The sequence below is a fragment of the Chrysemys picta genome, chromosome 22, assembly GCF_011386835.1.
Source record: "Chrysemys picta bellii isolate R12L10 chromosome 22, ASM1138683v2, whole genome shotgun sequence".
Lineage (NCBI taxonomy): Eukaryota > Metazoa > Chordata > Testudines > Emydidae > Chrysemys > Chrysemys picta.
In genome coordinates this window covers 17,161,540-17,189,312 of record NC_088812.1, presented here as the reverse complement: position 1 = coordinate 17,189,312, position 27,773 = coordinate 17,161,540, and the positions used below count along the sequence as shown (strand labels likewise).

The following is a 27,773-nucleotide window of genomic DNA, read 5'->3' as shown; positions in this document are numbered from 1 at the left end:
GGGGGACAGGCAGCCAGACCTGTAACCCAGTTGCCATGTAGCCTGCTGGCTGTGCACTAAGCTCTCTGTACAGCAGTTTTCTAGCACTTTGGAAGGGGGGGGGGGGGGGGAGAGAGAGACAGTGCAGCTCTAGTGGGGGACACCACTTAGTGGATGTTGAGAGAGCTCAGCTCCATTTGAGTTGGTGTTTAAAGCTGCACCCAGCTAGTCCTGGTGCATTAGAACACGGAACACTGCACGAGGAAGATCTGATGAGCAGGAAACCAGCCGGACATTTTAGTCTTTAGCCTCTTGCCTGCAGTTGTCAGACACAGCCCTCACCCAGACTTTGCTCCACAACTCCCCCTTGGCAGCTGCTTTCCAGAGAGCTAAGTTCTTCCCTCCAGCCCACTGTTCTTAACACAAATCTCTTCCCCAGCCCCCTCCCCATTTCCCAGAAGGGGAGACAGTAGAGCCATGGGGAGCTCCCATCCTACCCCACTTTTGTCATTCTTCCTGTGGAAGGCAAGTTCTCACTCCCTCAGGCAAAGCCATACCTTGACCAGTTGGGATACCCGTTCTCTACACCTCTGTGACATACATCAGTGTAAGATAGCTCCTGGATGTAGTCTGTCTGTACGGTTCTACCACTGCTAGATGAGTAATGACACCGATTTCAATTAAAGACCATTTTGTATGCAAAGTGCTGGCAGGTGTGTTATTGATGCAGCAGGGGCTGGGAAGGATGGTACCCCACGGGCCCACAAATCTCCTTGTGCCACAGTGGGCAGCTGAAGTAGGGGCTAACAACCTGGGCATCAGAGGCTACCAAGCTCTTTTCAGTAAGGCTGAAGACAGAAGTCCCAGAGCTTTGGCATTTTAGCCCTGTGTTTTGCTGGGGCAGGCCAGTCTAGCACTGTTCTTGGGGTGAAGGGGTGTGTGGTAAGGCCTCTGCCCTTAGCCCCCAAAAGGATAGATTCCCTCCCAGAAACTGACAGCACAAGGCTGTTCTAACTGGAGCTGGGCCCAGGCCACACCCCACCATTTAAAACCAATGTTTGGGAGAGTAAACCTGTCAGGAAGCCTTGCCCTCAAGGGGAAGGGAGTGAGCATGCAGTGTATGGTCTAGCCCTGGATGGGATTCTTTAGCAATTGGTTTAGCTGGGCCTTGCCTTTGGGTCTCACCCCCAGCCATCTAGCTATGGATTAAATGAGCACGGAATGTGGGGTTCACTCCTACCTCTGGGACTGGTGCTATCAGATCCGATCCTCCTACCCCTTGAGGCAGAGATCTGCCAGGTAAGCTGAAAGGAGCGAATGTCAGTGGGAGTGCATAACTCCTTCTGGCTTCCGACATGACAGCACAGGACTCTGCCGTGGGAATGAATCATTTAGTCAAATGGCCCAACAAAAGACAGTCAGACACGGGAAATCAATTAACAAAAATCATCCAGTTTCTATTCACAAGGAAAAAAGCTCCAGTCCATCTTTTTATTTTTTTTGAAAAATTTCCTGACATTACAGAACTAAACTGAAATGTATTAATATTCCACTCTTACATTTCATGACAAACAGAAAACTTCATGAGCCAAAAAAGGGAAAGCTTATAAAACTAAGATATGAATCTCAGCATTTTAACAGCTGAACAGAGAAAGGAATTAAAATGCTGTAATTAAAAAAAAATCATGAGTGGATGGGTAAAGCGTGTAGAAACTGAAATTTACAAACTAGTTAAAACCTGGAATCTGACTGCTTAGAAACTACACAGATGGATCATGGGGATGAACAGCAGAAGGGGTAATGAGTGAGGCATTTGCATTGTCCTAGCTGCTTCCCATTCCACCAGTCTCCGAAGAAAGCCTGGAAAAAAGCAGAGATGGGACATTTAATACAGACTTTGCCTAGGATACTGCATGAGCTTCGAGAAGGATGTGACATCTCCCACCCAGCTACATCCAACAGCGCCAACCTACACCAGGTCAATTCTAGAGGGTTAAAGCTGGGTTCTACTTGGGCACCTTCAAGAGCATAACATGTTGGGACCTGCTAGAGCTGTTTGGGAGTCCAGCCCAAGCTGTGGGCGCTGGGTGTTACTTGAGCACTATCAGCCCCCAGAAGCCCAAGGTCCTGTTGTTCTAGGTGCTGCATGACCAGGCGTGTTGAGGTTTGTTCTCCAGGACTGCCTGGAGAGGCACAGAGACCTCATGGTTGAGGCAGTTTTGGTGCTTTGTCAGGCCATCACTGCATCGAGTGGCCAGTTACAGAATGACAAGAGACTGGGCCACACTCCAGCAGCAGCTCCTTCCTCTGAAAGAGAGATGGCACTGGATTCCCGACTCCCTGGTGACAGCCGAGAGTCCCCGACAGCCTTCCCCAAGAGCAGGCTAGCTTGCAGGATTGAACTCTGGGCTCCTGCTAGGGTCACCAGGAGTCAAGAGCACTGTGCATCACTAGCCCCTGACCCCCATCAGACTTGAACCTGCATGTGGATTTGGTTTGCATTAGCGGGATCAAGAAAGGAACATCTGGAGGGAGATTAGCACAGCTGGATTAAGCCCCTCCCCCATAGAGGTGCTTGAGGAGGCAGCATTAGCCAGCTGCATCCCTGGGCCACTGGTGAGCACTTTCCAGCTAAGCGGATTAGCAGCAACAGGGTGACTGTGGGCTCCCTAGAAGTGGGTCCTTGAAGTCTAACAAGGAATTAACAGCACAGGAGAGTTGTCCCATGTTGGGTCCTGGAAGACTGGAGTGGGGAAACTCTTCCGGTAGCCAGAAGTCCAATCTAGAAGTGATCTTGGATGTAGGTCTCTGCTAGACACCACCTCTGTGACTAGTGCATCTGCCTGCCTCTATCCCTACAGCCAAACAGTAAGTCTACAATGACACCTCCCTATTCCCCACCCCGCAAAGACAGACCACCTTCCCCCACTGCAGAGTCTACCACCAGGTCTGAGACGCCACATTTTCCAGCCTGGCAGCTGGAGGAGCTGAGCAGTTGGCACATTTAGCTGTTTACAGAGGACTCTGATGTCAGTGACAGCAACTCAGCATCTTGGAACCATCATTTAGGTGCCAGCCAGGCACCAGGGTTTAATATTTTGGCCTTGGTCTATCACTGAGTCATCGCAGCAGCAGTTTATTCCTGCCAAGTCTGAGCCAAGCTCCATGGGGAAAAGGGGCAGACCCTCTACCACCTTTGGTCAGGGCAGGGCTTTAGTCACTGGTTTGCCATGTTTTTCAAGACAAGTCCATGGAGGCACAAGATGTGGCCATGGAGTAAAAACCACCACCAGGAATTACCACTTGGAGCTAGGCTGGAGTGGAACCAGCTAACTCCCCACATCCCCACCCCATCCTGTGAGGGGCTTGGTTGTGAAGGGCCAAAGGGAGGCAGTATTGCAGCATGGTTTTAGCCAGTCGAGTTATAACCCAAGTCAGGCAACTTACCTTGGTCTGACATGTGCCAGTCTCCAATGCTAATACTAGTTAGTGGAGTGGCCTGGCCTGATCAAAGGATGCAGATGGCTTCATGCAGAGAGAAGATTGGACAGCCACTGCTTAGTCCCACCTCAAGGACTAGATTAGTTTCCCTTTCAATAAAGGGGCAGCCAGGATATTCAATGCTTCAGCCCAGGCCTTGCATGCTACCGTGACAGACATTTGTACTTCAGGGGGTGTACAATAGAGGTGGTACTTTTTCCCCACATCAGCTGAAGAGAAATGTAACTATGAAGCAGGCGAAGTGGAGCTGCCCTGTCCGGTCACCTCAGCATTGGGTCTTGAGGGAAGGAAAGTTCACAGGTGTTGTTCCAAATGCTCAATACAAGTGTATTTCACAAACAGGTTGTGAGTCTCCAGGGACAGGCCCCTAATGTAGGGGGAGAGGACCCAGACCCTGAACAGTGGCAGGGCCTTGCTGGACTGCTCTGCGGGGAGACCCACCCAGTTTTTGGCAGGCAATTCTAAGGATGGCTGGGCACCTACAGGCTAGGGCATTTCCTTGGGGCCCTTGGACAAGCTACTCATCTCCCTATGCTGCATGACATCTGGAATGGAACAAAGGGATCCCACATGAGATTCTGGCCTCAAACTTCGATGGGATCAGCAGGGTCTCCACAAACGTGTGAAGGAGCCCTGTAGTCTGACTGCTAGAAACCTTCAAGGAGGCTGCCTTCAAGCCAGCAGGACAGGGGAACTTGGTCCCTGCTGACAGAAGAATTCAAGGCACTTCAAGTACCTGTAAAGGGCAGCTGGGGATGGTCAGCTCCCTGGGAAAGCTGTGTTAAGAGGAAGCAGCTCCCTGCACCACAGTGGGCTCAGACAGAAGCCAAGACTGAGGGCTCCAAAGCTGGCCCTCAGTCACCCCAGGTGTAAGATACCCCAGCCCAGAGGGGACCCCTTAAGGGCTAAATTTCAGAACCCAGCACATCTGGCTGACAAATCCTCAGCAGTCAGACCCCAAGCTCTTGCTCATGTGGGATAGAGCCTCCCAGAATTCAGTCCTGATCAGAGCAGGTCTGCTCTTCACCAGCCCTCCCACTGCCCACACGGCTGCTGAGCCTCTCACACTTACTCAGAGCTTCGCACCTGTAACTCAAAGCAGCATTAGCAGTTTTACAGAGGGGGGAGGTGAGGGCAAGGAGAATAAGTAACTTGCCCAAGGTCAGAGCAATTCAACAGCAGCAAACAGAAGTCACCTCCCCACCCCTAGTCTGCTACCCTGCCTCTGTTTCATGGCTAACCTGCATTGCAGAAGTTTGACACCCAGCCTGGGACAGGGCAGCAGAAGGGAGGTGGAGCAGCCAGATTAACAACTTTCCAGCACACCCTATAAAACAGACTCTACAGGCCTGAAGCTGGGTAAAGAGTGGATAATCTTTACTTAACGTGGTTACACTACATCACAGAACAGTGCAAGTTACAGCTGAGTTAAACTACCGCAGAAATGAAAGCCGCCCGAGGATTCGCACTAGTCAAGAATTAAGGGCTCAGTAGGCCAGCTTGGAGATCAAGGGAGCCCATTAACTGTTCCCACCAATGGGATCGAGCCAATCCCACCTGTCTCATAGGCAGCTGCACACTGGACTCCAGACTGTGCCCTAATCCTTCCCCCACCCACCCACCCCCAGTCCTATGCTAACAGTTCCATTTTTAGTCACATGACAATCTAGCAAGTTCCAAGCAGCACTGGTCAGTCTCACATGTTGTCTCAGGGTTTAGTTTCAAAAGTGCCAGACAACCCACTGAAAGCCAGCCTCTGAAGTGTGGCAGCCCCAGGCTAACAAGCAGGTGTCCTGCGCCCAGCAGAGGGGAGAGGAATTCTGTACTTTTCACTGAACAAGACTCACTGAACTACTGTAACAAGGCATGGGGCCACTGGGTCAGCACCGGCTAGTAGCTCCTCAAGAAGGAGCATAAAGACAGCCACTTTGGTCCCGCTCTGCCCTGGGATAACCAATAGCCTACAGAGCAGGAGGAATGCTAATGGGTCATTTCCGACTCCAGGGGAGGCAGGTGGTATACACCTGTGGGGAAGGAGTGTCCCACGTCAGATCTCTATTTCAAAGGCACCAGAGATATGCAACAGCTGTTTCCAGACTGGATCACCCAGTGCACACAGGTATGAAATGACTCTGGGACAATGAATCAGAGGCAGTTGGTGCCTTTAGGGTCTCAAGGCCTTTAACCCACAGCTGGTTGTGGTACTGTAGTATCTGATATTTGACTAGAAAGGCAGGTAACCGGCCCTGAGAAGTGACTACTTACTTTAGGCTATCTGTAGTCCCGCTACAGCGCAGGGAATGAAGCAGCTGTGTTTTGCCTAACTTCTAGAACCCAGTACTGGTGGAGTTGGCCCTACCCGAGCAACACTTCGAATAGCTCCAGCTGTACCATTCGTTTTAGCACTAGTACAGTCTTGTTTGGTTTCTGTTCTGTCTGGGGTGGGGGGAGTCCTGTGGCTTGAACCTCCAGGCCTCCCAGAGCCATTCTGTGCTCTATGGGGGTGTGAACAGAGCTGCTGGGGGAATTTAGGGTAGGATTCCTCTAGAACAGTGGTTTTCAATCTGGGGGTCTGCAGAAAGTATAATATTCCCAAAGAAGTCTGCACTAAAATTTTGAATGGAAGGAGTCTGAAAATGAAGTGGTTCAAGACCACTGCTCTAGAACAAGTTGTTCCAATGACCAATGTCAATTCAAACTATGCTGGGGTGCTTACCTGCTGACCTCACAAGAGCTACCGAGGATCCAGGAGTTTTAGCTCCCTGCTCTTGAATAGGAGCATATCTTCCTCATGGTACTGATTAGAAGTGTGGGCTCCCAACACCCGCCTCTAAAGGCGGTCTAGGAATCCCTCCATGGCCGTGTTCATCCAGCATAGGGGCAGGGATTCACATTTGAGCTCATTGCTCAACTCTGAGCATGGTTAGAGTCTGGCCAGAGGTCAAGGGGCACAGGGCATTTAGAGGGGCATGCTGACAATTGTCAGGTGCACAGCTGATTTGTCCCTATCACATGGGGAGGTGTAATTCCTGGTCCCCCTCTCCATTCCAGCACACATCAGCTATCCAAGCAGATACTCTGTGGCAACTTTATTGCAAGTACAGACATCAAAGAGACAGGTTTGGCTGATCAGCCTCTTTAGCAACTTAACCAAAATGCAGTTAATTGAGAATCTTTTATTCATTAAACAGACCCTCCTAATCACATTTTCTTCATGTAGCAATGCAAACAAGCTACTAAAAGCAACAGCTACGACTACATAAAAATCAAGGAATTAAACAGATCACTAGACTCCAGGACTTGTTAGAATACTTGTTAAATTGTCTCTCGACCTACTGAAGGTCACCAGCAAAAAAAAACTCCATTCTAAGAAATCACAAGCTCACTTTTTTTTTTTTTGAAGTAAAAAAATTCTTCCAAGGCTCCTCTATGGGATCCCCAGGCTGACACCAATCTGCTGTTCCTTTACGGTCACAAGCAGACACTCAATAAGGAGAGAATCTCTGTTTTTCCGTTTTCAGTTTGTTAGTAACACATGGCATAGCTGAGGTGGTGGAGGCACCCTTAGCAGCAGACACAACATTTAGAGCCAGGAGAGGGACGGGTTTCATGCCAAGCAGACTGGAGACACAAGGGGCGGTCGGAAGAGGGTTGGGGAGGCTGGAGGGTGCGTCGGAGACCCCTGCTGTCGCAAGCGAGGGGGTGGTGGTGGAGGAGGAAGAAGAAGAAGGGGTGGAGGGTTGAGAGAGGTTGATGCTGAGGTGATCGGGGATCGTGACGGAGGCTGTCTGGGAGGAGGGTTTAGCGCTTTCTAAACTGTAACAGAGGAAAAAAGGAACAAAAAAAGGTGGGTGGATGGGAACACCACAAAAAAAGCACAGGAGACAAACAGCTTAAATAGCATGAGCCTAGCCTGGAAACGCAAAGCACACCCACTCAGGGTTCTAGCTACAGCAACTCAGTCTCCTCTACAGCCTTGGAGCATCCCGCGCAGCTAGCGCCCGGCTAAAAGTTACGTCTAAAACGCAAGTGTGAGTCTAAGTGACTGATATGCAAACTGGTCTCCCCATCTTGTACTGTACTCAAAGGCAGGAGAAAAGTCAACTGGATTAAAACTGGAAGATGCAGAGCAAGCCTTGTACACTAAGCCACTTCCCATGAGAACTAAAAATAGTCTCTGGTTCAGCCAGTTATTGGCTTGATGCAGGTATCACTGGGCAAAATTCTATGGCCCATTCTAGGCCGGCAATTAGATTAGCTGATCCCAGTGGTCCCTTTTGGCCTTAAGAGCTAGTAAGATTCTAGTATTTCAATTGCTTTAACATCTGGACAGATGTAGCTTCTAGGAGCTGGGATCATGTTGAGTCCTTTTCTAGTAAGGCCTCCTCAGAAGTATTTTGAAAACCTGCAATTAAGACTACAATCAAAGATTTACAGCTTAGGTTCGAAATACAACGCACTGTTCAGAAGGCACCATCATATTAAGAAAATTGGGAATCAACAGAATAAGCCTAAAGGCATTTTTTGATTGACTGAGCAACAGAAAAGCTAGCAAGAAAATCAAGTCAGGTTTTTTCCTTTTACAGAAAACCAGTGGAAATCAATCCCACCTCTAAATGGTCTGGCATCAACATTAAGCCCAGCACTCTGTACTGACCACCTTTAAAAACCAATGTTCAATTTAAACGTGACCTACAGAAACAGCTAAAGGAAGGGAATTACGTCTGCATTTGCTAGTTTTGCTGTATTGGATTCATGTTTGGTTTTGGATTTGGTGAGTTCTCATCTGAGATAGTTGACACACTGCAAGGTTTTCTGAAGCACTGCAACTGAGCAGGCTTCCCAGCCGAGACTTGCTCCCATGGCAGACAGACAAAAGCCACCTATTTTTGGCTCAGTAGAATTTCTCAGTTCAAGATGCAAAGAAAGCACTTTGCCATAGATAACCAGAGTATGCCTGGAAACAAAAAAACAAAAACAAAAAAAAAAAAAAAAAAAAAAAACACGACACCTATAGGCCACTCACTGGCTACCCACTAGCTAGCTAAAGACTCGAGTCCTGACAACTGAAGTCTAACCACCATTAAAAACACAGCCTTAGAACATCTTGCTTTAAGATCCTCTGGAATCCTGTTTTGCCAATTGACTAACTTGAGTGCTGCATTACCAAAGAGTGGCTTTTACTGATGCCCAGACCGCAGGTCAAATCCATCCCTGGCCCAACTAGAGTGGCATCAATTAAACACACTAATGTTCCCTGGGGCATCTAAATGTTTCACAGCTCACAGCAACAAGTGCTGCTTCCCTGAGGAACTTGAATGCCCCTAGCTCTTGTGCAGCCTGGCAATTTAAGTCAGCCTGGACACAGAGCAAAATATTGTCCCTACTGAAGTCAGTGGCAAGACTCCCATTGATTTCAATAGAGCTGGGATTTCACACTATAGGTAGGGGTTGGCACTGGGGTATTTAAGTCCTGGACCTTTGTTCTCAAGCAAAAAAGCCACACGAGCCACCAGTGTCAAGAAGCAGCTGCTAAATCTCCACCAAAAGGAAAGGTTTGGTGGGCAGGGAACCATTTCAAACAAACAGGGTCTGAATGCCTAGATCCTAAAGGAGGGGATCCTATTCCATGCCAGAATTCTAGCAAGTACAAGCTGGGGCCAGAGTTAAAGCTGTGCCATGCGTTACTGTGGTTGACTAAAAGAAGAGTCCCCAAAAGAAGACCGTCTATGGAAGCCTGGCAGGGGCTAGTGGCTGAATTTAGCCTTGCCAGGGCTCACTGTTTCACCCCATAAGTACGAGCTAGGCCCTAGACCTATGTAGCTACAGATCCTAGGCTTGAGCCTGGCTCTTTGTTTGCAGCAGAATACAGCTGCAGCAGGCTGCATGGGCGGGAGGGAATCTAGGACATGCATGCCCAGCTGCTCTGCCCTAGGTTTTTAATTAGGGAAGTCCGAGTTCTCCATTAAGCTAATGCTTTACTTTAGAGAGCTGCAGAGGGCCAAGTGCCAGCTCAGCTCTTTGACGAAGCCTGTGGAAACCTGCAGCAGTCGTATGCTGCAGTGAGTGCTGCCACCTGACAACTGCAGACCTCAGCAGCAGCTTGAAGCGAGTGTGGTTACAGATGGGAGGGAAGCGTTGGCAGGGAAGTTCCTAACGCACAGGCCTCTCCCAGTAGCCATCAGTGCAATAAGGAGCCGCGCAGTGATCTCGAACTGAAGCAAAACCACGGCCACGGCACTGGTTCCTTCGTTCTTCCTTTTCAAAGCGGCTAGCCAAGAACGGCTAACGAGTAGCCAAGAAGTGCCGCTGAGCAGGTGCAGCTCAGGACAGTGCCCCATAACAGATTTCCTTGACCGGCACATTACCAAGCTGACCCCATGTTAACAAACCCAGTACATTGGCACACTAAAGTGTACCATCAGACTAATCAGTTCTAGCCTTGCCACAAGACACAGGAGGAATCTTCCTGCATCTCCAGCTACCTGGTCCTTCCCTAAATATATCCCAGCCTGGCTTACTGGGAAGGAATAACTGGGCCTGTTCGGGCTCCAACAGCTTCAGGAAAATATCAGATTAATCCAGCTTGGCTAATGTTGTCCTAAACCTTCCGCATTCTAGAAGGAAATTTCATCATGGGAAGCAGGAGACCTGGATTCTCCAGCAGTTATGGGGGAGGAAGGAATGGTGCACCAGAAAAGTCAGTGACGTAAGTGCTTGTATCACTTACACCCTCTGCAATACAAGGAGGGGTACTGCTCCCGAGAGCTACAATCCAGCCAGGTGAGCGGACAAGATACGGACATCGCCCTAGTTTAGGATGCAGACTACTTTAGTCATGCTGCTCCACCCCCACATGCACTTAGACAACCTGCCGTTCAGAGACTTACCTGACATTAATTAGATACTGGGCCAGGCTAATGCTGGCTGCAGATCCAGTTATGGTAACCTGCCTGTCAGTAGATCCTTCCACTGGATTGGCAATTTTGATCTGCGCCCCAGACATCTGGCGGATCTCATTGATTTTGGCGCCTTGACGCCCGATGATGCAGCCAATCAACTAAGGGAAAAAGTGTTTCTAGTTACAAATTAGGTCAGCCAAGAGTAAGGTTTAACATCCTTATTTCTTCAGTACTAAGCCTGAGAACACACCCTCCTTCCCCTCCTCCATCGGGCACAACTCTCACCATCCTACAGGTGAGAAAACCAGCAGCGAGGTGAAGTCCCCCACTGAACCACAAATCCCAATTCCCAGGCTTCTGCTTTAGCTGCTAGTCACATGTGAGAGCTTGACATTTATGTTTTGCCAACCGCTCCTGTCCTTTGTGTTAATTGTGAAGCTGTCCAAAGTGCTATTTGAGTCTTGCAGCCAGGAAGGCCATTTAATAGCACCCCTGCTTTGGGGCTAGAATAAGGAATTACAACAGCTCTGGAGAGAAGATTATACTCTGCAAGAGCAGGGTGTAGTGGACTCCCATTAGTAGCGGTTTCAACTAGCTGTTCCCTGCACACACAGCAGTTATGCTGTATGCATCCCCCTGCAGAGATCACCCATTCTTGTGTTACCTTAGAGAATGGGTGCTAGATACCTCAAGGGATGTAGGTTAGACACCAGGAGACCCCTGGGGTGCAGGGGCAGCTGGAGCAGAGATATCTGTCTTTAGACGTGATACCTCCTTCCTACTAACCTGAGAACTGTGGAACAACCTGTACCAAGAGAATGTAAAAAGCACTGATGTCAGAGGCCTGTTCATTTTGTTTGTGGTTTTGTACAGCTGGCAAGGATAAACACTAGGAAATGCACAGCCATGCACACTCCACTTCTAATGGAGGATTCTGCAAGACAGCTCTGGGGAACGGAAGCCATTTGCTTTCAAGTCCCAGCATGGATCCTGACCTGCTCTGCCAGCTGGAGAGCCCCAAGATGCAGCCTGTGGGATACTTACATCATTTGGAATGGTGAGTTCGTGAGAAGTAGTTTGAGCAGATGCATCCAAACCTGCTAAAAGACAGGAAGAGACCAGGACACGGTTAATACAAGGCAGTGGGGTGTCCTGGTGCAGAACAGACACCTGACCAGTCAAGCCAGCATTTGCTGCTGGAATCATTGCTACCTTGAAGATGGTTTAACAGGAAGGGAAGAGCAAGCTGTAAGAAGTTACTCCAACCCCACCCCCCAAACACAGTCCCCGAGATGTACCACCACAGATCTTCCTTCCGGTCAGGACAGTCACAGAGCAGCACACTAGCCGCATGGGCTCCATTCAGTCACGTGGCTCCCATGCCCGCTGGAACCAGACCACCCTCAATTGCCAGCTTTGGAAGTGCAATGCAACCCCTCCCCCAGGACAGCACAGCAGGGTGACACTACTCCAGTCGTCAGCTGAGTGCTTGATGTGGAGTCAGTCTGGTGACAGATGCAGCAAAGCCCACTCTTGCCAAATTTCACCCTCAACAGGCCCCTCCCTACACGCCCCCATTTCCAATAAGGCTAAAGGAAGAGTCCAAACCAGTTGACTGCCAGCTGTGGCTATCACTAACACCCTTCAAGCTCTTCTCCCCATTAGGGTCTTGCTTTTATATCTTGCGTTGAAATAAGGGCTTGAGGCCTCCAGATGTAAGGGATCATGGCAACGGCCAGAAAAGCAAACCCTGCCCCTCCTCCCCCCACGGCCCCTACAGCGTGAAGGTGAGGTGCACCACCAGGAGTGGTTTGAAGCGTCAGGATCTGCCACCAGAGATAGGGGGTGAAGACTAGTGACCTGATCCAGTCTAGCAACAACTATGGAAATTCTCCTCCCCGGGAGAAGGAGGAAAAGGTTAGGAGCCACCACAAGCCCACAGCTTTCTAGGGGGGTGGGTTAGCCAGACACTGACTGATCATTCCAGGAAGTTCTGCTCTCTGTTGGAGAGATTCCAGCTGGCCTTCTTCTGGGTGGGGAGGGGAAGAACAAAGTGCAATCGAGCCAGTCAGTACCTACATCCCTTCCCAAACTCCTTTAGCCCCGTGTATGTTGCTGGCAACATTTTTTTCCAAAGGCAAACGAGACTGACCAGTATTAATACACAATAGAATACTACAGATTTTGTTTTTTAATCATTACCCCAATAGCCTTTCACCTCTGGAGAGCTGGATTCAATGCCTGTTAAGATACAAGTGACAATGAGTTTGGTGGTCTCCGCCTAAAGCCTTAATGGACATCTTAGCCATATTACAAACGACACATGTTCGGTACAATCAGCAGTTGACTGCTCAGGACTGGAATAGCCGGAGGGGAGAGGGTGTTGCAGCAGGTCAGAAGTGAGGTGCACTGGCAGAGCTGCGGAGGATGGGGTGAAGGAAGCAGCATGAAGGCCCTGCCTGTTTTATGCCCATCTAGCACTCAAGCTGCCCCACTCAATCGTAGGGTCAACCCGAGAGGTTTGGCAGAATGGTTACCTGGTTTGGACACACATTAAGACACTAGTGAAGATTAAACCATGAGGTTGCATTACAGCGAGGCCAAGCGGTGACTCATGGGCTGTGCTTGGGCCTGTGCTAGCGTACAGAAGACATAGTGAATTTCCATACCACTGAATCCAGTGTTGCCATGAGACATTGGAAAGTGTGACTGTTGCATTGCCAACTGGTGCAGCTTGGTCAGCTAGAGGGAGAGAAAGAAAAAGGCAAGTGTCAGGCATTTCACGGGTTCAATCTGTCCAGGAGTCAATACACATGAAACAGAAAACAGACATGGAGTCGCCCAAGAGGCCCCACCCCCTTGGGGGCAGAGGAGACAGCTAGGTAAGCAATGCTTTCCCTGTGCAGAGATGGGTGCAGAAGGGAGGAGGAAAGCACTGCAGGTGCAAAAGCCAACACCCAGTCCCAAGTGCCTTGGTTAATTGAGGACAGCTGCAGTAATTACAACAGGAATGCTCCAGAGACAAGCACAAACAGGTGAGATAAACAGACAGGATTGCAGTGGTGCTTAGCACACCATGCAGGGGTCTGTCAAGCATTTGGAAGGTAGAGGTATGTTATGAAGGGAGACCAGGATAGAGTCAGTGTTTAGCCTCCATATCCTCCCCATCCCCTGATCACTAATTCCTAGTAGTCCAGCTGTTTCTAGCCACCTCTTCCCTGCCCTAGCCCCTCCCTGCTCTAAAATATGCCATGAGCAGAGATCAGCCTCTCATTAACTCTGCCTCTAGAAAGTCAGGAGCACATCCACCTAGCTCTGCACCTAAGTGATAAGGAAGGATGACAGGTAGAAGGGAGATGCTCACACAGCAAGTCAGGACACCAGGACAGCTAGAGTATAACAGCTTCATTGCTCTGCTAAAAGTGGGAGTGTTTTACTTCAGGCCCAGCATTAGCCAGTCTTCCACCTGGAGGGTCACTGTCCCTGCCCTGCAGCCACCCCAGCAGAAAGGATTGATAACTTGATGCATTTAGCATCATGGAGACAGAGTTGGCACTCCCCCTCACCAGCTTGCTATACCAGGTGTCCCATGCCCTGCCCTGAGAACCACAATGACAGTATACCATGCTGTTTGTTTTGTTTCGCTTTCTCTTTACGGGCTTTGCTCTGTGCCAAATTGGAGAAGGGGAGAGCTGGAGCTTGTGTGAAGCGCCAAGCTCAGGGTGTCTGTGTGTATGTGTCACACGCCGGGAGGAAAGGGGGACAGATCTTAGATTAGTTTGAAACGGACTGAAGGACGTGCAAATAATTTGAGGGTTTTTTGGTTTAAAGATCAGATTTGATTTCAGACCGAGCTGACTGCTAGCATTGAGAAAGCACGGAAAAATTTTGGAAGGGAGAAGGGGTGGATTTCAAGACAAGAAGTGTAAACAAAACTTACATCTGGCTGTGGAATGGCATACTGTCCTTGAATGGTATAGGCCTACAAAAGGAGGAAAACAGTCCTATTAAAAACCATCGGACAGCCACCCAGTGACAGACAGATTTCAACTAGCCAGGAAGCCAGAGAGCCAAAGTGGAGAATTCTTGGGGGGGAGGGGGAGGACAAAGGGGACATAATGCTGCAACAGGCAAGGGACGTTACTTGAATTGGCCATATGTTGAATAAGGAGGGGGAGATGATCTGGTGTGTTGCCCCACCCCCCCACACCCCAAGAAGAGTCAGACACAAGAATAAGGGCTGGTTTCTTGGTGAATATGTAGTGTGTGTAGAGGAGAGTCAGACAGTGTTTCTAACCCTCCTGCCCTGCACATACACCCCCCACCCACGCCCAAAGAAGGGAAAGAGCTTTATTCCCTTCAATAGCCATGACTTTGAAGGGATTTTTGGGGGAAAAAATCCCATCCACCCCGCCTTTAAGTTCTCACTACTCCATACACCTAAAAACGGCACTGGACACACTACAGCTGAAGGTAACGCTAATACTAACTGATGCAAAAGGCATTCAGGAGAATGAGGCAAGAGGCTGACCTGCTGGTTCCATGTATTTTTAGATTAAGGGGGAAGAAAACCAGAGTTCAGATTCCTACTGAAGCTACCCACAGAGGGTCAGTCACTGAGCAGGGCCTGGTTGGCTAAAGGGAGGACTTCTCACTTCCAGCCTGGGCTGCATTTCTTGCAGTGACGTGGAATTGACCAAGCTGTTACCATGTGTCGGCTGCTGGGTGGCCTGTGTGGAGAGGCTGGTGGCCTTAATCCAGGTCCCAGTGGACAGGAGTCCACAGCACAAAAAAAGCCACTGCAATTTTTGCCACCCTTGTTGGCAGTCTCAGAGAGGCCAAGGATTGAATGGGCCATGGAGACTGAACTCCCCTCTCACCTCTTGAGGTGGTCCCTCCAGGTCAGAGTTGAGGCACATTGATGGGGCGGTGTGGGGGTAGCTTGCACTGCCGCTGCTGTACCTGTCCTGTGGATAAATTAGAGGACTTCAGTCTCCAGGGCTGTCAATCCAAAACCTTCCGCTAATACGAAATTCACACAGAAATTACTCTGGTTTAGAGGGCTGACCCTGCGCTAGACAAACTCACGGTTCACTCTGAGCTGCAAGTTAAGCATCACTGCCACCGAAAAGCACAAATGCCACCATGAGCTTGCCAGGGAGCCAGTCCGAATGTTAGTCTGTCGCTGGGTGCGCATGGTGGAGCCAGGGGAAGAATGCAGCCACAAACGAGCCTGCTCCTCACTGCTCTAGTGGCAGGGCACTCGCATGCCTCAAGGCTAACCGCAAGTACAGTCCTTTGTTTGCAAGAGCCGAAGAATTGGGCCACAATACCTTCCAATCACCTCCCATGGGCCATTCCACTGGCAGATAGCTGCCTAACCAGCTGCCAAAACCTTTGGAGAGTGGGAAACTGAATGGGGGATGGAGAGGAAAGGGAAGGGACCAAGGCAAGGAACAAGAACATGACAGAATTGCTCCCAAACTCAGACTGTTGGGGGAGCAGCAGGCTATCCCAACACATGGCATATTCTCACGTAGCTCTGGTTCTAGGGAAGTGCTCCTGTCTTACTATGTAGCTGCTACCTGTTACTTTGCTGTATTTACCTACAGGCACCACTATTTCTTATCTGTATAAGTCTCCACTCCATGCAAGAAAGCCCCGGCCATTATGGAAGGTTTGTTTTTTTTTTAAACTATGTAACTGCTACAGGCTCTGGTATTGTACTTGCTTTATACAACCCTTTCCAGCATGGAGGCACTGGCTGTGTTAAAGTGCAATCCTCCAAGTATTACAGTCCCAGCAACCTCAGGTGTATTCTCAGGAAGTGGGATTCTGGGGCTTCCCAAGGCCACATCCACCCTGACCACTCACACAATTGTCTGCCTGAACTGGTGGCCAAGCTACTCAAATGTAATTATCTGCAGGACAAGTTTGAAACATCAAAATGACTGAAGTCCCAGAATCTGCCTGAAAGGGATTCTTCCAAGCACGGTTTTGAAATGTCTGATGTTAGAGAGAAGAGGCTTCACACCGTCCTGTCTTGTTAGAAGGCCTGTGCTATTGGCAACAGCCACAAAAATGCCTTGCTTCATAGCCATGGTGACCACTCAACTATGCAGTCACATGCCATGGCACAGTACACCCAATACATGGCATGTTTTAACTACCATCCACACAAGTCCCTGGAGGCATGGTGCTAAAGCTGGTCATGTGCCCTCCTGAGTCAACTTGTTACAGAAATGGCTAAGACCCCAGTGGTCTTGCTTGTTTCAGAATCTGACACCTGCATAATCTGGTGGAGTTGGGAAGATCCTTCCTCCTCCTGGTTCTATTACGGAGTCTGACTTATCCCTCATTCCCCAATGGTTGTCTGTTGGAAACATTAACCCCTACTGCATATCAAGGCCTGCCACCCAGCTAACACCAAATTTCAAACAGTGCCCCAACAGAACAGGTAAATCTTGTATTTAGAAGTTTAGCTGCGGTGGTTTGTCTGAATGCCACATACAGGATTTAGACTGGCTACTCAGGCACCAAGCTTAAAAGCTGTTTCCCCTCAACCTCGTTGCCCCATCTACAATAACCCCTTCTGCGCCTCGGTGTCCAACTCCTACTGGAAGTTAAGAGGCTGCTGAATGTTCAGAGCAGCCTCCAGAAGAATCCAACCAAAGCAGCAGAGGTAGCTCTATACTGGCCAGGTAGGCAGCGTGGCTGACAAGCATGCACAGAGTGGGCTGATGTGTGCTGGCAATGTTGCAACTTGGTAGGTCACCTTCTCTCCCGCACCCTATGCCCAGCAAGTAGAGGAAGGGCCTTACCTGACCGCCTGCAAAGATGACCGGAGAGCTGGATGGCTTGGGTCGGTATGGGATGGTAACACCCTTCGGGGGAGACTGGGTTACAGGAGAGTCGGAGAGGAAAGAGATTAGACTCCAGAAAGACTCACTGGTACTCACAGCTAAGCATTTGGGAAAGTCCTTAGACATGAAGCCTCTACTTTATACCCCTACACTTCAAGAAACCAAATGCCACGATCAGGAGTTTGAGAGACCAGCCTGCTAGGAGTTAACAGGATTTTTAGACCATTCCAGTGGCTCAGTTTCTGGGTCAGAGCTACTAGTTACATCAAACGACAATTTAGTTCTCCGTCCTTACGGCCCTGGTGCCTATGTCACAACACCCGGCCAGCGTAGAAGAGAAGCCGCAATAGGAATATCCCCGGGTCAGAGCCAACCATGGTCTTAGGCACTAGCCTGGTGAGTAGAAAGTTCTGGTTGATGCGGTGAAGCCATGATTATTGCTACGTGGTGCCACCTGTCTGACTGGCACAGTCAGGCAAAGCCAAAAAGACTCCTGAATGGAAAGCTTCTTGACAAGCTCATCTTAACCTTGGTAAGGGCAAGTCTGTCCTAACTGAATGCTTCTGTGTTTCACCTTGAAAGCCACAGACTGACCCTAGACCAATATGCGATTCCTCTCCTGTCCCTATGAGGCCCCAGACAGCATTTCAAGTGGGACCAGTTTCTCTGCAGTCAGGGGGGAGAGTCCAAGTCAGTTTCTGTTTAATAAGGGTGTCGGCCAGAGTCCGAATACGAGGCTAATGGCATCTAGCTTGCCCTTTGCCCCTCATTACGCTTCTAGGAATGAACACGGAATAGGCATTTCAGACGCCCCTTTGCCAAGGTGTCTGCCTCCCCACCCCAAAGGAAGCTAGCAGCTCATCCCTGGGGCTCACCTCCAGCATGACCACACAGATCTGTTTGACGCACTCGATGATGGACTGTGGTATCCCAGCAATGGTGATCGCTCTCTCAGTCGAGTTGGGCAGCATGTCTCCTGCCACCTGGACCTGCGCCCCTGTGCTCTTAAAGTTTAAGATTAAAAATAGAAAGTCAGGCACGCCACTCTGATCTCATGGTATCCAGTAGCAGCAACGAACCCCATGCTTTCAGTTCTACCCTCCCCCTGCACAGCCAGTTTAGTCCTGGCTGGAATTCTTCAGTCATCAGAACCCCAGGGCCAAGACAAACTAAAGCTAAACTTTGCCTTGATGTGTCTGAGCAGTGAAGCTGAACTGAATTAATTCTTTGGTGTCCTGGTGATTCACAGCATTAGGTGGCAGATGAATGCTTGACAACCTTAATCCTCACATTCCCTCGCCCCCGTTTTGCAGGTGGGGAAGTGGAAGGACAGAGGTTAAATTAGTTAACTAGAGTCATTCATCAAGCAAGTGGCAGATCTCAGAACTGAAACCCAGGAGTCCTGCATCCCATTCCCCTGCACCAACTAGGCCAACTCCCCCTCCCACTGCTTTAGAAAGGAGGTTCAAGTACTCAGGCTGGGACTGGGGTGCACAAGCAGAGCTGGGGGGGGGGCGGAATCTTCAACAGCACCTGACTCCACTATGTCTGGCTCCAGCCACTGTATTGGTCTCAGTTTCACACGCACTAAAAATACAAGGTGCTTTTCAAGGCAGGATGATGCCAAGTCTCTACTATGTAGTATTCAACCTGGCACTCATGGCATGGGGAGGGTGGAGCGAAAAGATGCCTCTACAGAGAACACTCCTGCTGTTGAACTGCAGCTACCACTGGAGTTGAAAACTCCTCTTCAAAGCAACACCCAACTCTCGAGTCAGAGTCAGAAGGTGCAAACCTCTCTTATCTCCTTGATCTTGCAGCCTCCTTTTCCAATGAGGGAGCCACACTGGCTGGCAGGTACCACAAGCCTCAGGGTGACAGGAGGCCTACTGGCAGCTGTGCTGTTGGTCATGGAGCTGCTGATGTCCTGAAAGGATAAGGAGTTACTCAGAGGGATGCCTTGGGACTGCAGCGTTTAGCAAGTTTGCTAGTTACCCAGTATAGTGCCCTGCACTCGGAGGAGCAGGATCCCTGTACTAAAAACCACGCCTGAGGTGCAGCAGGGGAGCCATTTCACAGCAATGCTACAGGTCAAGAAACCAACACCCTATTGAAACTGCTGGGAGATGTGTAGGGAGACAGTGTAATTAATCCTAACTGGAGTTTAGCCTAGACACCTGCCCTTGCAAGGAGCACCATGGGATCTTTAGTTACCCATGTGAGGCACCATGTTGGGGCACTGGCACTCTGCAAACACTCCAGACAGCATCCCAGGTTTTCCTTGGAGGTCTCCCATCCAATACTGATCAGAGTAGACCTGGAGACTAAAACTTGAATTGTTTAGCCTAACGAAACGCAGGCTGAGGGAGACCAGATTGTTCCATTAATGTATCAGAGGGATAAACAGGGAGGGAGAGGAATTATTTAAGTCCAGAGCCAATGTTGGCACAAGAACAAGTAGGTATCAACTGGCCATCAGAAAGTTTAGGCTTGAAATTAAACAAAGGTGTTTAGCCATCGGAGGAGTGACATTCTGGAAAGGGAGTAGTTGGGTCAAAAAACCTTGCTTTTAAGACAACCTGATGTGTTCATGGAGAGGATGGTATTAGGAGATGGGCCATGTGTCAGTGTAGGCAATCTCCAGTGGCTGGAGATGAGACATTAGGTAAGGAGGGCTCTGAGATACTACAGAGAATTCTTGACCAGGTGTCCAGCTAGTGAGGCTGGCCCACACGCTCAGGGTGTAACTGATTGCCATATTTGGGGAATCCCCCCCCCCGGTCAGATTGGCAGAGATCTGGGGGTTTTCCTCTGCGGTATGGGTCACTTGCTAGTTTCAACTAGAGTAAATGGTGGATGCCAACTTGAAGTCTTTACATCAAAAGATGAAGACTTCAGTAACTCAGCAAAAAGTTATGGGCCTACTACAGGAATGGGTGGGTGACCTAGGTCAAACTAAACGATCACGATGGTCGCTTCTGGCCTTGAAGTCCACGACACCCTGCTTAGTCTAATAGTATAGCCACTAAGTAGTGGCTAAAAACTATTACGTCACATACTCCACCTAACTGGGAACCCCATTCTCCTGCTCTGCATAAGGGCATCAGACAACAGGAATAACAAGGAAAAAATAAACTCATGTGCCTTTATACCAGCTGCCAGGAAGTTTGAGTCAGCCCTAAAGCACTCTTGTATTAGCTGCTCCCGCAGACCCCAATGTTCCTTAGAGGAACGTCAAGAGGACTCCATACATGTATATGGAGGCACCTAGCTATTCAGATGGTTACAATCAAGAGGTTTGCAGCTTAAAAGCTACAGGGGATAGATGATCTTGGCTGCTATTGTGTTGTGAACCCTGCAGATAAGGATTCTTGTTCAGTATGAAGCTACATGAGTATGATATGGGATCAGATCACTGGCTAGTCCCAAAAACAGCCTCTGAAGAATAGTTAACCCACCAGCTATTATATAGAATAGCTGCTGTTTGTGGATAGGAGGCAAGGAGGAGCCAGCAAGGAAAGCAGCAGTAAGGAGGCCACAGCTTTACCCAGAGCTCACTTATCTCAGGGGTCTGAAATTAAAAAGCTATGAAGCTCAGTTCTCAGTTTGCATTACCAGAAACTTTGCAGTGGCGTTCTAGCCCTGCAATCCAGTCATCTGCTCCCTTCTCTATTCATCTGACCCCTGCAGATGCAAACAATTGGCTCCTAGGATTGTCAAATTATGCTTAATAGCAGCCACCATGTCAGAGATGCATGTTCCCATCCTGGTGACAGTGGGACGTTTCCACTGCTCAAGGGCAGCAGCTCAGGCTTCGCAAAGCGAGCCTTATCCCAGGCATGGGGCCAGTGTTCTCAGGTTACTGACACGCAGCTACTGGCTGCAGGCTCATGGCTTGGCTTGGGCACTGGATCTCAAAAGTGAAAGTCACATCAAGTGCAGAGCCCAGGCAAGGACAGTACTCCACGAACAGATGAGAAGAGCCTATCAGGCGGTGGAGAAACCGCTAAGCATTGACATTTGGCTTTTTTAAGCAGCAGCCTCTGAGCTGGCAGCCTCCCATCCTGCTGAAGGACATTTGTTCCACCGACTAGGCTAAAGTCACATGAGCCATCAAAGCCTTTTGCTTCAGGGCATAGCTGTCACTGGTGTCAGGAAGAGACCTTGCTGCCTTGTGGGACAGTACTTCACTCAGTCTACTGGAAGGGAGGAGTGTTACACCCTCTGAAATGGCTGATTGACCAGGCAGCCCACCAGACTTGATGTCATCACAATACCAAATTACAAATATGCTCAGCGTTCCAAGGACAAAACTGTTCTGACAATGCTGGATACTTGGATGTAAGAATGCTGGCTTAACAGCTGTGAATCCCCCCCGCAATGAATGTTAGCTAGCCAGATTCTGAGACAGTTCTTGGGCTCAGCACTAGTACAGAAGGGGAGTGCCAGTGCAAGGGCCAGCATGGCAACTCATACATAGGACTGAAGATGCACTGCTGAAGTCTATAACCCACGCCTAAACCTGTGGGCCCAATTCATGTTGCTCTGTGGCTACTGTTTCAGGCATGCTGGCACAAAGGGGCTCACCATTCCTCCCTGGTACAACACAGCTCCATACCAGGTGCAGTGGAAACTCTGCCTCACCTCCACAGCAGACTTCTGCAACTGCATCAGCTCACATATACAGGTGATTTTGAAGCAGATGGGCCTGTTTTTACACCCTTGTAATTCTGCACCCATAAAAGTGACCCAATGCATCAAGGCTGCCAGTTAGGGCAGCCTGTGCCAGGGGCTGAACAGGTAACCCACAGATGATCCATGCCCCCCTTTCTCTCAATGTGCTGCATCACAGCAGGGATACATCATTCCCTGTGTTGACAGTCCCGTCAACCAAGCCTTAGCTACACTGCATTTGAATCAAGCAGAGTTTTCTCAAGTGTTCCAGATTCAAAGTGTTGAGTGACTGCAGCAATTCTAGCTGGCCACAACAGTGCATCTCTACCTAAAAAGGGTAGAGTCAAAGTCTTGACTCTAGCTAGCATAAAAGCAATTAGGTACTTTTCTGATCATTCCCAGGATCCACTCTAGGGCTAGAGACCAGTAAGGAGAAGAGACACGCACCTCTTCCAGTTTGTCAATGATCATAGCAAATGCTTTGAAGATGGCATTGGTTGGTCCAGCAAGAGTGATGATCCGTTCTGGGCAGTTCCCTTCTGAGATGTTAATGCGGGCACCACTCTGGAGGAACAAAGTGAATGTAAAGAGCAGAGATGCTACGCTAATGGGACTGATACCATGCAGCAGTCCCACTTGGACTGGCAGGGCAGTGGATAATGTTACAACAGTCAATAACTCCATTACCTGTGTGCAGTGCCTAGCACAATGAGACCCCTAAGTGCTGCTACAACACAAATAATTTCTATTTTATACCATGAAGTCCACCCCTCACTTCGTTCAGCTCTGCTTTTTTGGGCAGCCATCTTAGTTTCTATCTGCTAGATCAGTGCTGAGATTGGTCCGAAGAACTACATTTCCCAGAAGCCTTTCAGCCCACAATGAGCTTATTTGCTGCCAGTACAACTGCAACTGTTGAATCCCTGCATAAGACTTTGTACAAGGGCCCCAAGATCTGGTACTATTCCACCCAAGTTTCTCTCAATTGATTTAAAGACCAGTTTGTGACCATCTGCTCCCCAGAACCTACCTCTTCGCGCATCTTCTTTACAGATTCTCCTTTCTGTAGGGGATGAGAAGAGAAAAGGAAGAGAGACGGTTAGTATTACTGAACTGAACGGATAAGTATAAAGTAAAATAAGGACTAAATTTAGTAATTTACCTTCCCAATGATGCTCCCAACCTCCTGCAAAGGGGACAAAGGCACTCGTTAGTTCTTACAGATTACAGGACATGGGTTCAGAGACAACTTGGGTGCAAGCTAATGGCACAAGATTTCCCTTACTGATCAAGATCAGTGTGACACTTAGCAATTTCTTTCAACAGGAGATGGTTTTAGTAAGTCTGATAAGTCTCACTGTTCTCCTAGCCAACTCACTTGTGTGTCTATAGCGACTTGTGTTTCTGCAGTGATTAAAAATGCTCCCTGGTCGGAAACAGAAGCTAGACAAATTCAAACTGGACATACAAATGATGCCTGAACAGTAAGGGTAATAGTCATTAGAACAGTTTGCCATGGGTCATGAGGTATTCTCATCACCAGCAATTTTTAAGTGGAGATTGAGCTGTCCTGGGAATTATTTTGGGGAAGCTCTACGGGCTACGTTATACAAGAGGTCAGACTAAATGAACATGATGGTCCCTTATATGGTTTTGGAATCTATGAATCTCAGTAAAGTGGAAATACATTTACAATAAACATTCTATAGGGTGCTTGAAGTTCATCCCTCCCCAGTACAAAGTGTTAATATCTTGTAACCTGTGAGTTTACTAGAACAGATGCCCCCCACACTCTGAAGTTCTGCTAGTTTCTTTACTGATATATTGAGATTTCAAAAACTCGGCTCCAACGGTCACAAAAATATCCTTTTACCAGGAACAGACCACATGCCAAGAAGTTCCCAGCATCAAGAAGCTAATGGCTCTAATGATGAGCCATTTCAAAGGAACATTAGGCTGGGTTTATTTAGCATTATTTAAATTACTAGACTCCCATTGGGTTACAACAAAGACCCATTCCTATAAAGAATTGATCTTCTGATCAGACAAAAAGGGTTTCCAAGACATTTGCTTATGACCCAGTTTCACCGGAGGAATAAAGAGATGATATGGCAGGTACCTTTCCATGCATAAGTAGTCGAATGGTAAGTGTGACATTTAAACCACCTTCAATAACACCGGTGTCCATCTTGAGCTGTGTTCTGACGAGTCAGGCTTTGTCAGTGGTCAAATCTTTGGTCGCTGGGGGATAGAAACTATAACAGAAGAGAGGATGTCTCATGACATGCTCCGAGAACACCCAGTTCATCCTTGGTTTTTATTATTTACAGCAGAACACAAACATTTTAAGGACACACCCTTTTCCACATGGCTTACAATCTATCCCAAGTATAGTGAGCCCACTCTGCACTATTATTGCTCTAGAGGGTTAGCTCAATCTGACAAGAGGAGTGGATAGTCTCTTAACTGAATAGCATGGACAAGCTGTCAGAACAGATTTGAGTGTATTTACAATTGTTAATCATTTGGCACCCAACTTGCATGCATTTATTTGTATGGTAGAGATGAGTGTGTAGTAAGCTTAGATGTTTCCCAGTGTGTTAATTCTTACATGAGACATTTGCTTGCGCAGATCTGCTGAATCAAGTGTATTGAGCAACTAACCTAAACTCCCCACCCCCCGGATGCCAGAACCAAAGGTTGTAAAGAGATCAGTTGTCACTTTCCATTCTCCAGCTCCCTCCCACAGTGCTGGCTAATAGCTTCAGTGGATGAGGTCTGTGTCCATTCTCCTCCCTGCTTCCCCGCCCTTCAGCCTGCAGAAGTCTTTGTATACAGAAAGGTTTCAGAGTAGCAGCCGTGTTAGTCTGTATCCGCAAAAAGAAGAACAGGAGGACTTGTGGCACCTTAGAGACTAACAAATTTATTAGAGCATAAGCTTTCGTGGACTAGTGGGCTATAGTCCACGAAAGCTTATGCTCTAATAAATTTGTTAGTCTCTAAGGTGCCACAAGTCCTCCTGTTCTTCTTTGTATACAGTTTGCCCCAGTTTAAGGGCTTCTCTAGGCTTGAAAAAGGAATTTGGATGAGGGTAGGGTATGAATTTAAAGTGCAACAGCTACTTTAGAATAAATCCATGTGTGGACATTTTAGTTCCAGAATAAGAACATGTTATTCCTGTATAGTTTAATGGATTAAGCTAGGCAGGAGCAAAACCAAACACTCTTATTCTTATAAATAGCTATTCTAGAGTAATGTCATGGGCAAACAAGCTCTGAGGTTAACTAAATCAACTTAAAAAAATCAAATATTGCTAAGCTAGTTTACATACTAGTGAGATATAACCCAGTTGAAAGCCAATTTAAGGGTGCCCACATAGGGCTTTGCACCAGTTAATTTAGTTGTTGGCTTAACTTTAGAACTAATTTTAGTTAACTGATGCAAGCTATCAGGGGGTAGCCGTGTTAGTCTGTATCTACAAAAACAACAAGGAGTCTGGTGGCACCTTAAAGACTAACGGATTTATTTGGGCATAAGCTTTCGCTGCGTGCAGATGAGCCTTTAGTGTGGCAAAGCAGTGAGGTGCTAAAGTTTAACTTCTAACGTGGGAAGAGCTAACCTGAGCTCAACTGGCAGAGTTGTGACCTACAGTCCCAAATCAGGACTTGCCAACTGGGTTCTACAGCAGCACAGCCTTGTTTCCAGGCTAATGCTATATGAAGAAAACAGACAACTAGGAAAAAGGAGGTTGTGTTCACTCTCTATTATGACCCCAATACAAGTGTTTCTTGGCCCATATTTTCAAGACACAATCAATATATAAATCCCCATTACATCCTTCTAAAGTAAGGAAACATCCCTATGGTCTAGTTTGGGGAAAAATGCCAAAGAACAGGATGGTCTTCAAGTTTGTGGAAGAGACAAAAACAGAACCGAGTTCCTATTCTCAATCCCTTGCTGTGTCCAGATGATTACACTTCTTCCCAGTTTATTGGAGGTAGTACAAGACTCATCTGGCCTTGTTACCACCATTAGGAATTTAAACAATTTTTCTACCAACTAAATTAGTACATTTCTACCCAATTCACACAAATTAACATTAACATGCTTTTCACCAAGTGGTTTTTGCAATTTATTAACCTTTTCTCCCCACCACAATGGTTTCTAAACAAAAAAAGTATTTTTTTGTGTTCGTGAAATTTAGATTATCCAGTACTAAACATCTGATCAAAACAGATTTTTTTTTTTTAAAGACACTTCTGAGTTCTCATGTAATGACTCTAGGTTTGCTAGCTACTAGGAGCTGCTAATGAGACTGCAGTCAGTCAGTAGTGATGTCTCCAACCATTACCGGTGCACAGAAGAGCAAGAGCCTGATTTTAGTGATGGGGGGGGGGCGCATTTCCTCACACTCAGAAGCCTTGAGACTTCCCCCAGAACATTTCAGTACCAGCTCCATCACCCCACACAAACTAGAATGTAAACATTCTCCCCCACCCCCCGCGAGAAGTTATCTAAAACGGTATTGTACCCCTGCTCCTTGGGGGAGGGCATTACAAGTTGGCTTCTCTTTCCCTACACACTACATCTGAGATATGCTGGGGGTTCTTTTAATTAGTAAACACTCGAAATAAATCCTTAGCCTGAACAGCCAGCTGAGCCCGTCCGATTTCAGGAGCTTTTAAGCTCCTTATTGCTTCATCTGAGTCTCCCTACTTTAGGATGGTGGGGGGGGGGGGCGCAGTAAAGGGGCAAAAAGCTACCTCCTACTCCCTCTAGATATTGCGCCTCAATCTCTCTACTCTGCCCTATGGATGATTCCCCCGTCCCCGCACCGCAATATTTGCCCCAAATGGCGATCGACGGGTATTCACTCAATTCCCTCTCACATACCCCCCAGCTCCATTACTTGCCCCCCCCCCCCAGGGGAGGGTGTTTATTCTACTCCTTCTCTCGACGCCCGCCCCCCCCGCCAACACGCCATACCCAGATCAGCTCATAGCGCAGCAGGGGTTCAGATCCGGAGCCGCCGCCTCGAGGAAGCGGGGCCCCGTGGCCTGCCGCGCGCACACAGGGCGAGGGGGGGGGAGGCCTCCCGCCCTGTCCGCCAACCAGGCAGACTCGATCCCCCAAAGCCCTTCCCCCTCCGGGCGCCTCCCGCCCACCCCCGCGGCCCCCCCAGCCCCGCGGCCCAGCTCTCAGGCGTCCGCCATGTGACGCAGAGTCCCCGCCGCCTCCCTTCCTCCCCGTGGCCGCGGCCTCCTCCCCTGTCCCCCGCCCCGCGGCCTGCTCCTCTCGCCACCTCCTTCGTGCGCAACAGCAGCGCCGCCCCTCCCCCCCGCCGCACGCACACACTCGGAGTAGGCCGCACTAGGCCGCGGGCGCCTCCTCGGCCTGACGTGACAGCGGAGCCGGGCGAGGCGAGGGGTGGGCGGGGAGCGGGGCTACGCGAGGCCGGGGATCCGGGCGGAGAAGCGTCCGCTGCCTTACCTGGCGGCGGGGTGGCCGAGCGCCCGGCCGATCGGCCGCTCCGTAGGCGGAGGGACGGGGAAGAGGGGAGCGGGAGGAGGGAGGGCGGGTGACGGGGTCTCCGGGGCGGGCGGAGGGAGGAGGGGCCCCCTCGGAGGGGGAGGGAGGAGGCGGGGGAAGGGAGAGAGCCGGGACGGGCGGGCGGGATGGCGGCGGCGGGAGGAGGGCGGAGGGGCTGCGGCTGCTGCTCCTGCTGCGGCGGCCTCGGCGGGTCTGGGAGGGGGAGGCGAAGAGCGGGGCGATTTCAACCCCGCCCTGACCCGGAAACGGACCCCGCCATGCCATAGAGATGCGTAGGGCAGAGCGTCCACCGCCAGCTGACCAT

At 49.2% G+C, this 27,773-nt stretch overlaps 1 protein-coding gene across 50 annotated transcripts; it reads right to left on the bottom strand.

Moving 5' to 3' along the window:
- Positions 1-1,433: 1,433 nt before the first annotated feature.
- PCBP2 (poly(rC) binding protein 2) lies at positions 1,434-27,773 on the bottom strand. 50 transcript variants are annotated; one of them, XM_005307727.4, is made up of 15 exons: positions 27,410-27,748; positions 24,039-24,174; positions 23,082-23,105; positions 22,950-22,982; positions 22,367-22,483; positions 19,041-19,172; positions 18,121-18,249; positions 17,204-17,278; positions 15,263-15,349; positions 14,323-14,364; positions 13,052-13,124; positions 12,585-12,623; positions 11,427-11,482; positions 10,371-10,540; positions 1,434-1,839 (listed from the first exon to the last, which is right to left on the bottom strand). In XM_005307727.4, the coding sequence occupies exons 2-15, from the start codon at positions 24,105-24,107 to the stop codon at positions 1,803-1,805; spliced, it is 1,083 nt and encodes a 360-aa protein (XP_005307784.1). In that variant the 5' UTR covers positions 24,108-24,174; positions 27,410-27,748; the 3' UTR covers positions 1,434-1,802. The 50 variants fall into 50 exon arrangements, with proteins under 50 accessions (XP_005307784.1, XP_005307785.1, XP_065431586.1 ...); XM_005307728.4 differs by having other exon boundaries at positions 11,427-11,479; positions 27,410-27,732; XM_065575514.1 differs by lacking the exon at positions 27,410-27,748 and adding an exon at positions 26,906-27,062.

Coding starts and splice junctions, on each gene's coding strand:
- PCBP2 (XM_024109887.3), bottom strand. CDS start 24,107: ATGGACACCGGTGTTATTGAAGGTGGTTTAAATGTCACACTTACCATT. Junction 18,250..19,040: donor AGATCAAGGAGATAAGAGAG/GTTTGCACCTTC, acceptor TTAAACTTTAAG/AGCACAGGGGCGCAGGTCCA. Junction 7,297..10,370: donor CAGTATCTAATTAATGTCAG/GTAAGTCTCTGA, acceptor CCTCTGTTACAG/TTTAGAAAGCGCTAAACCCT.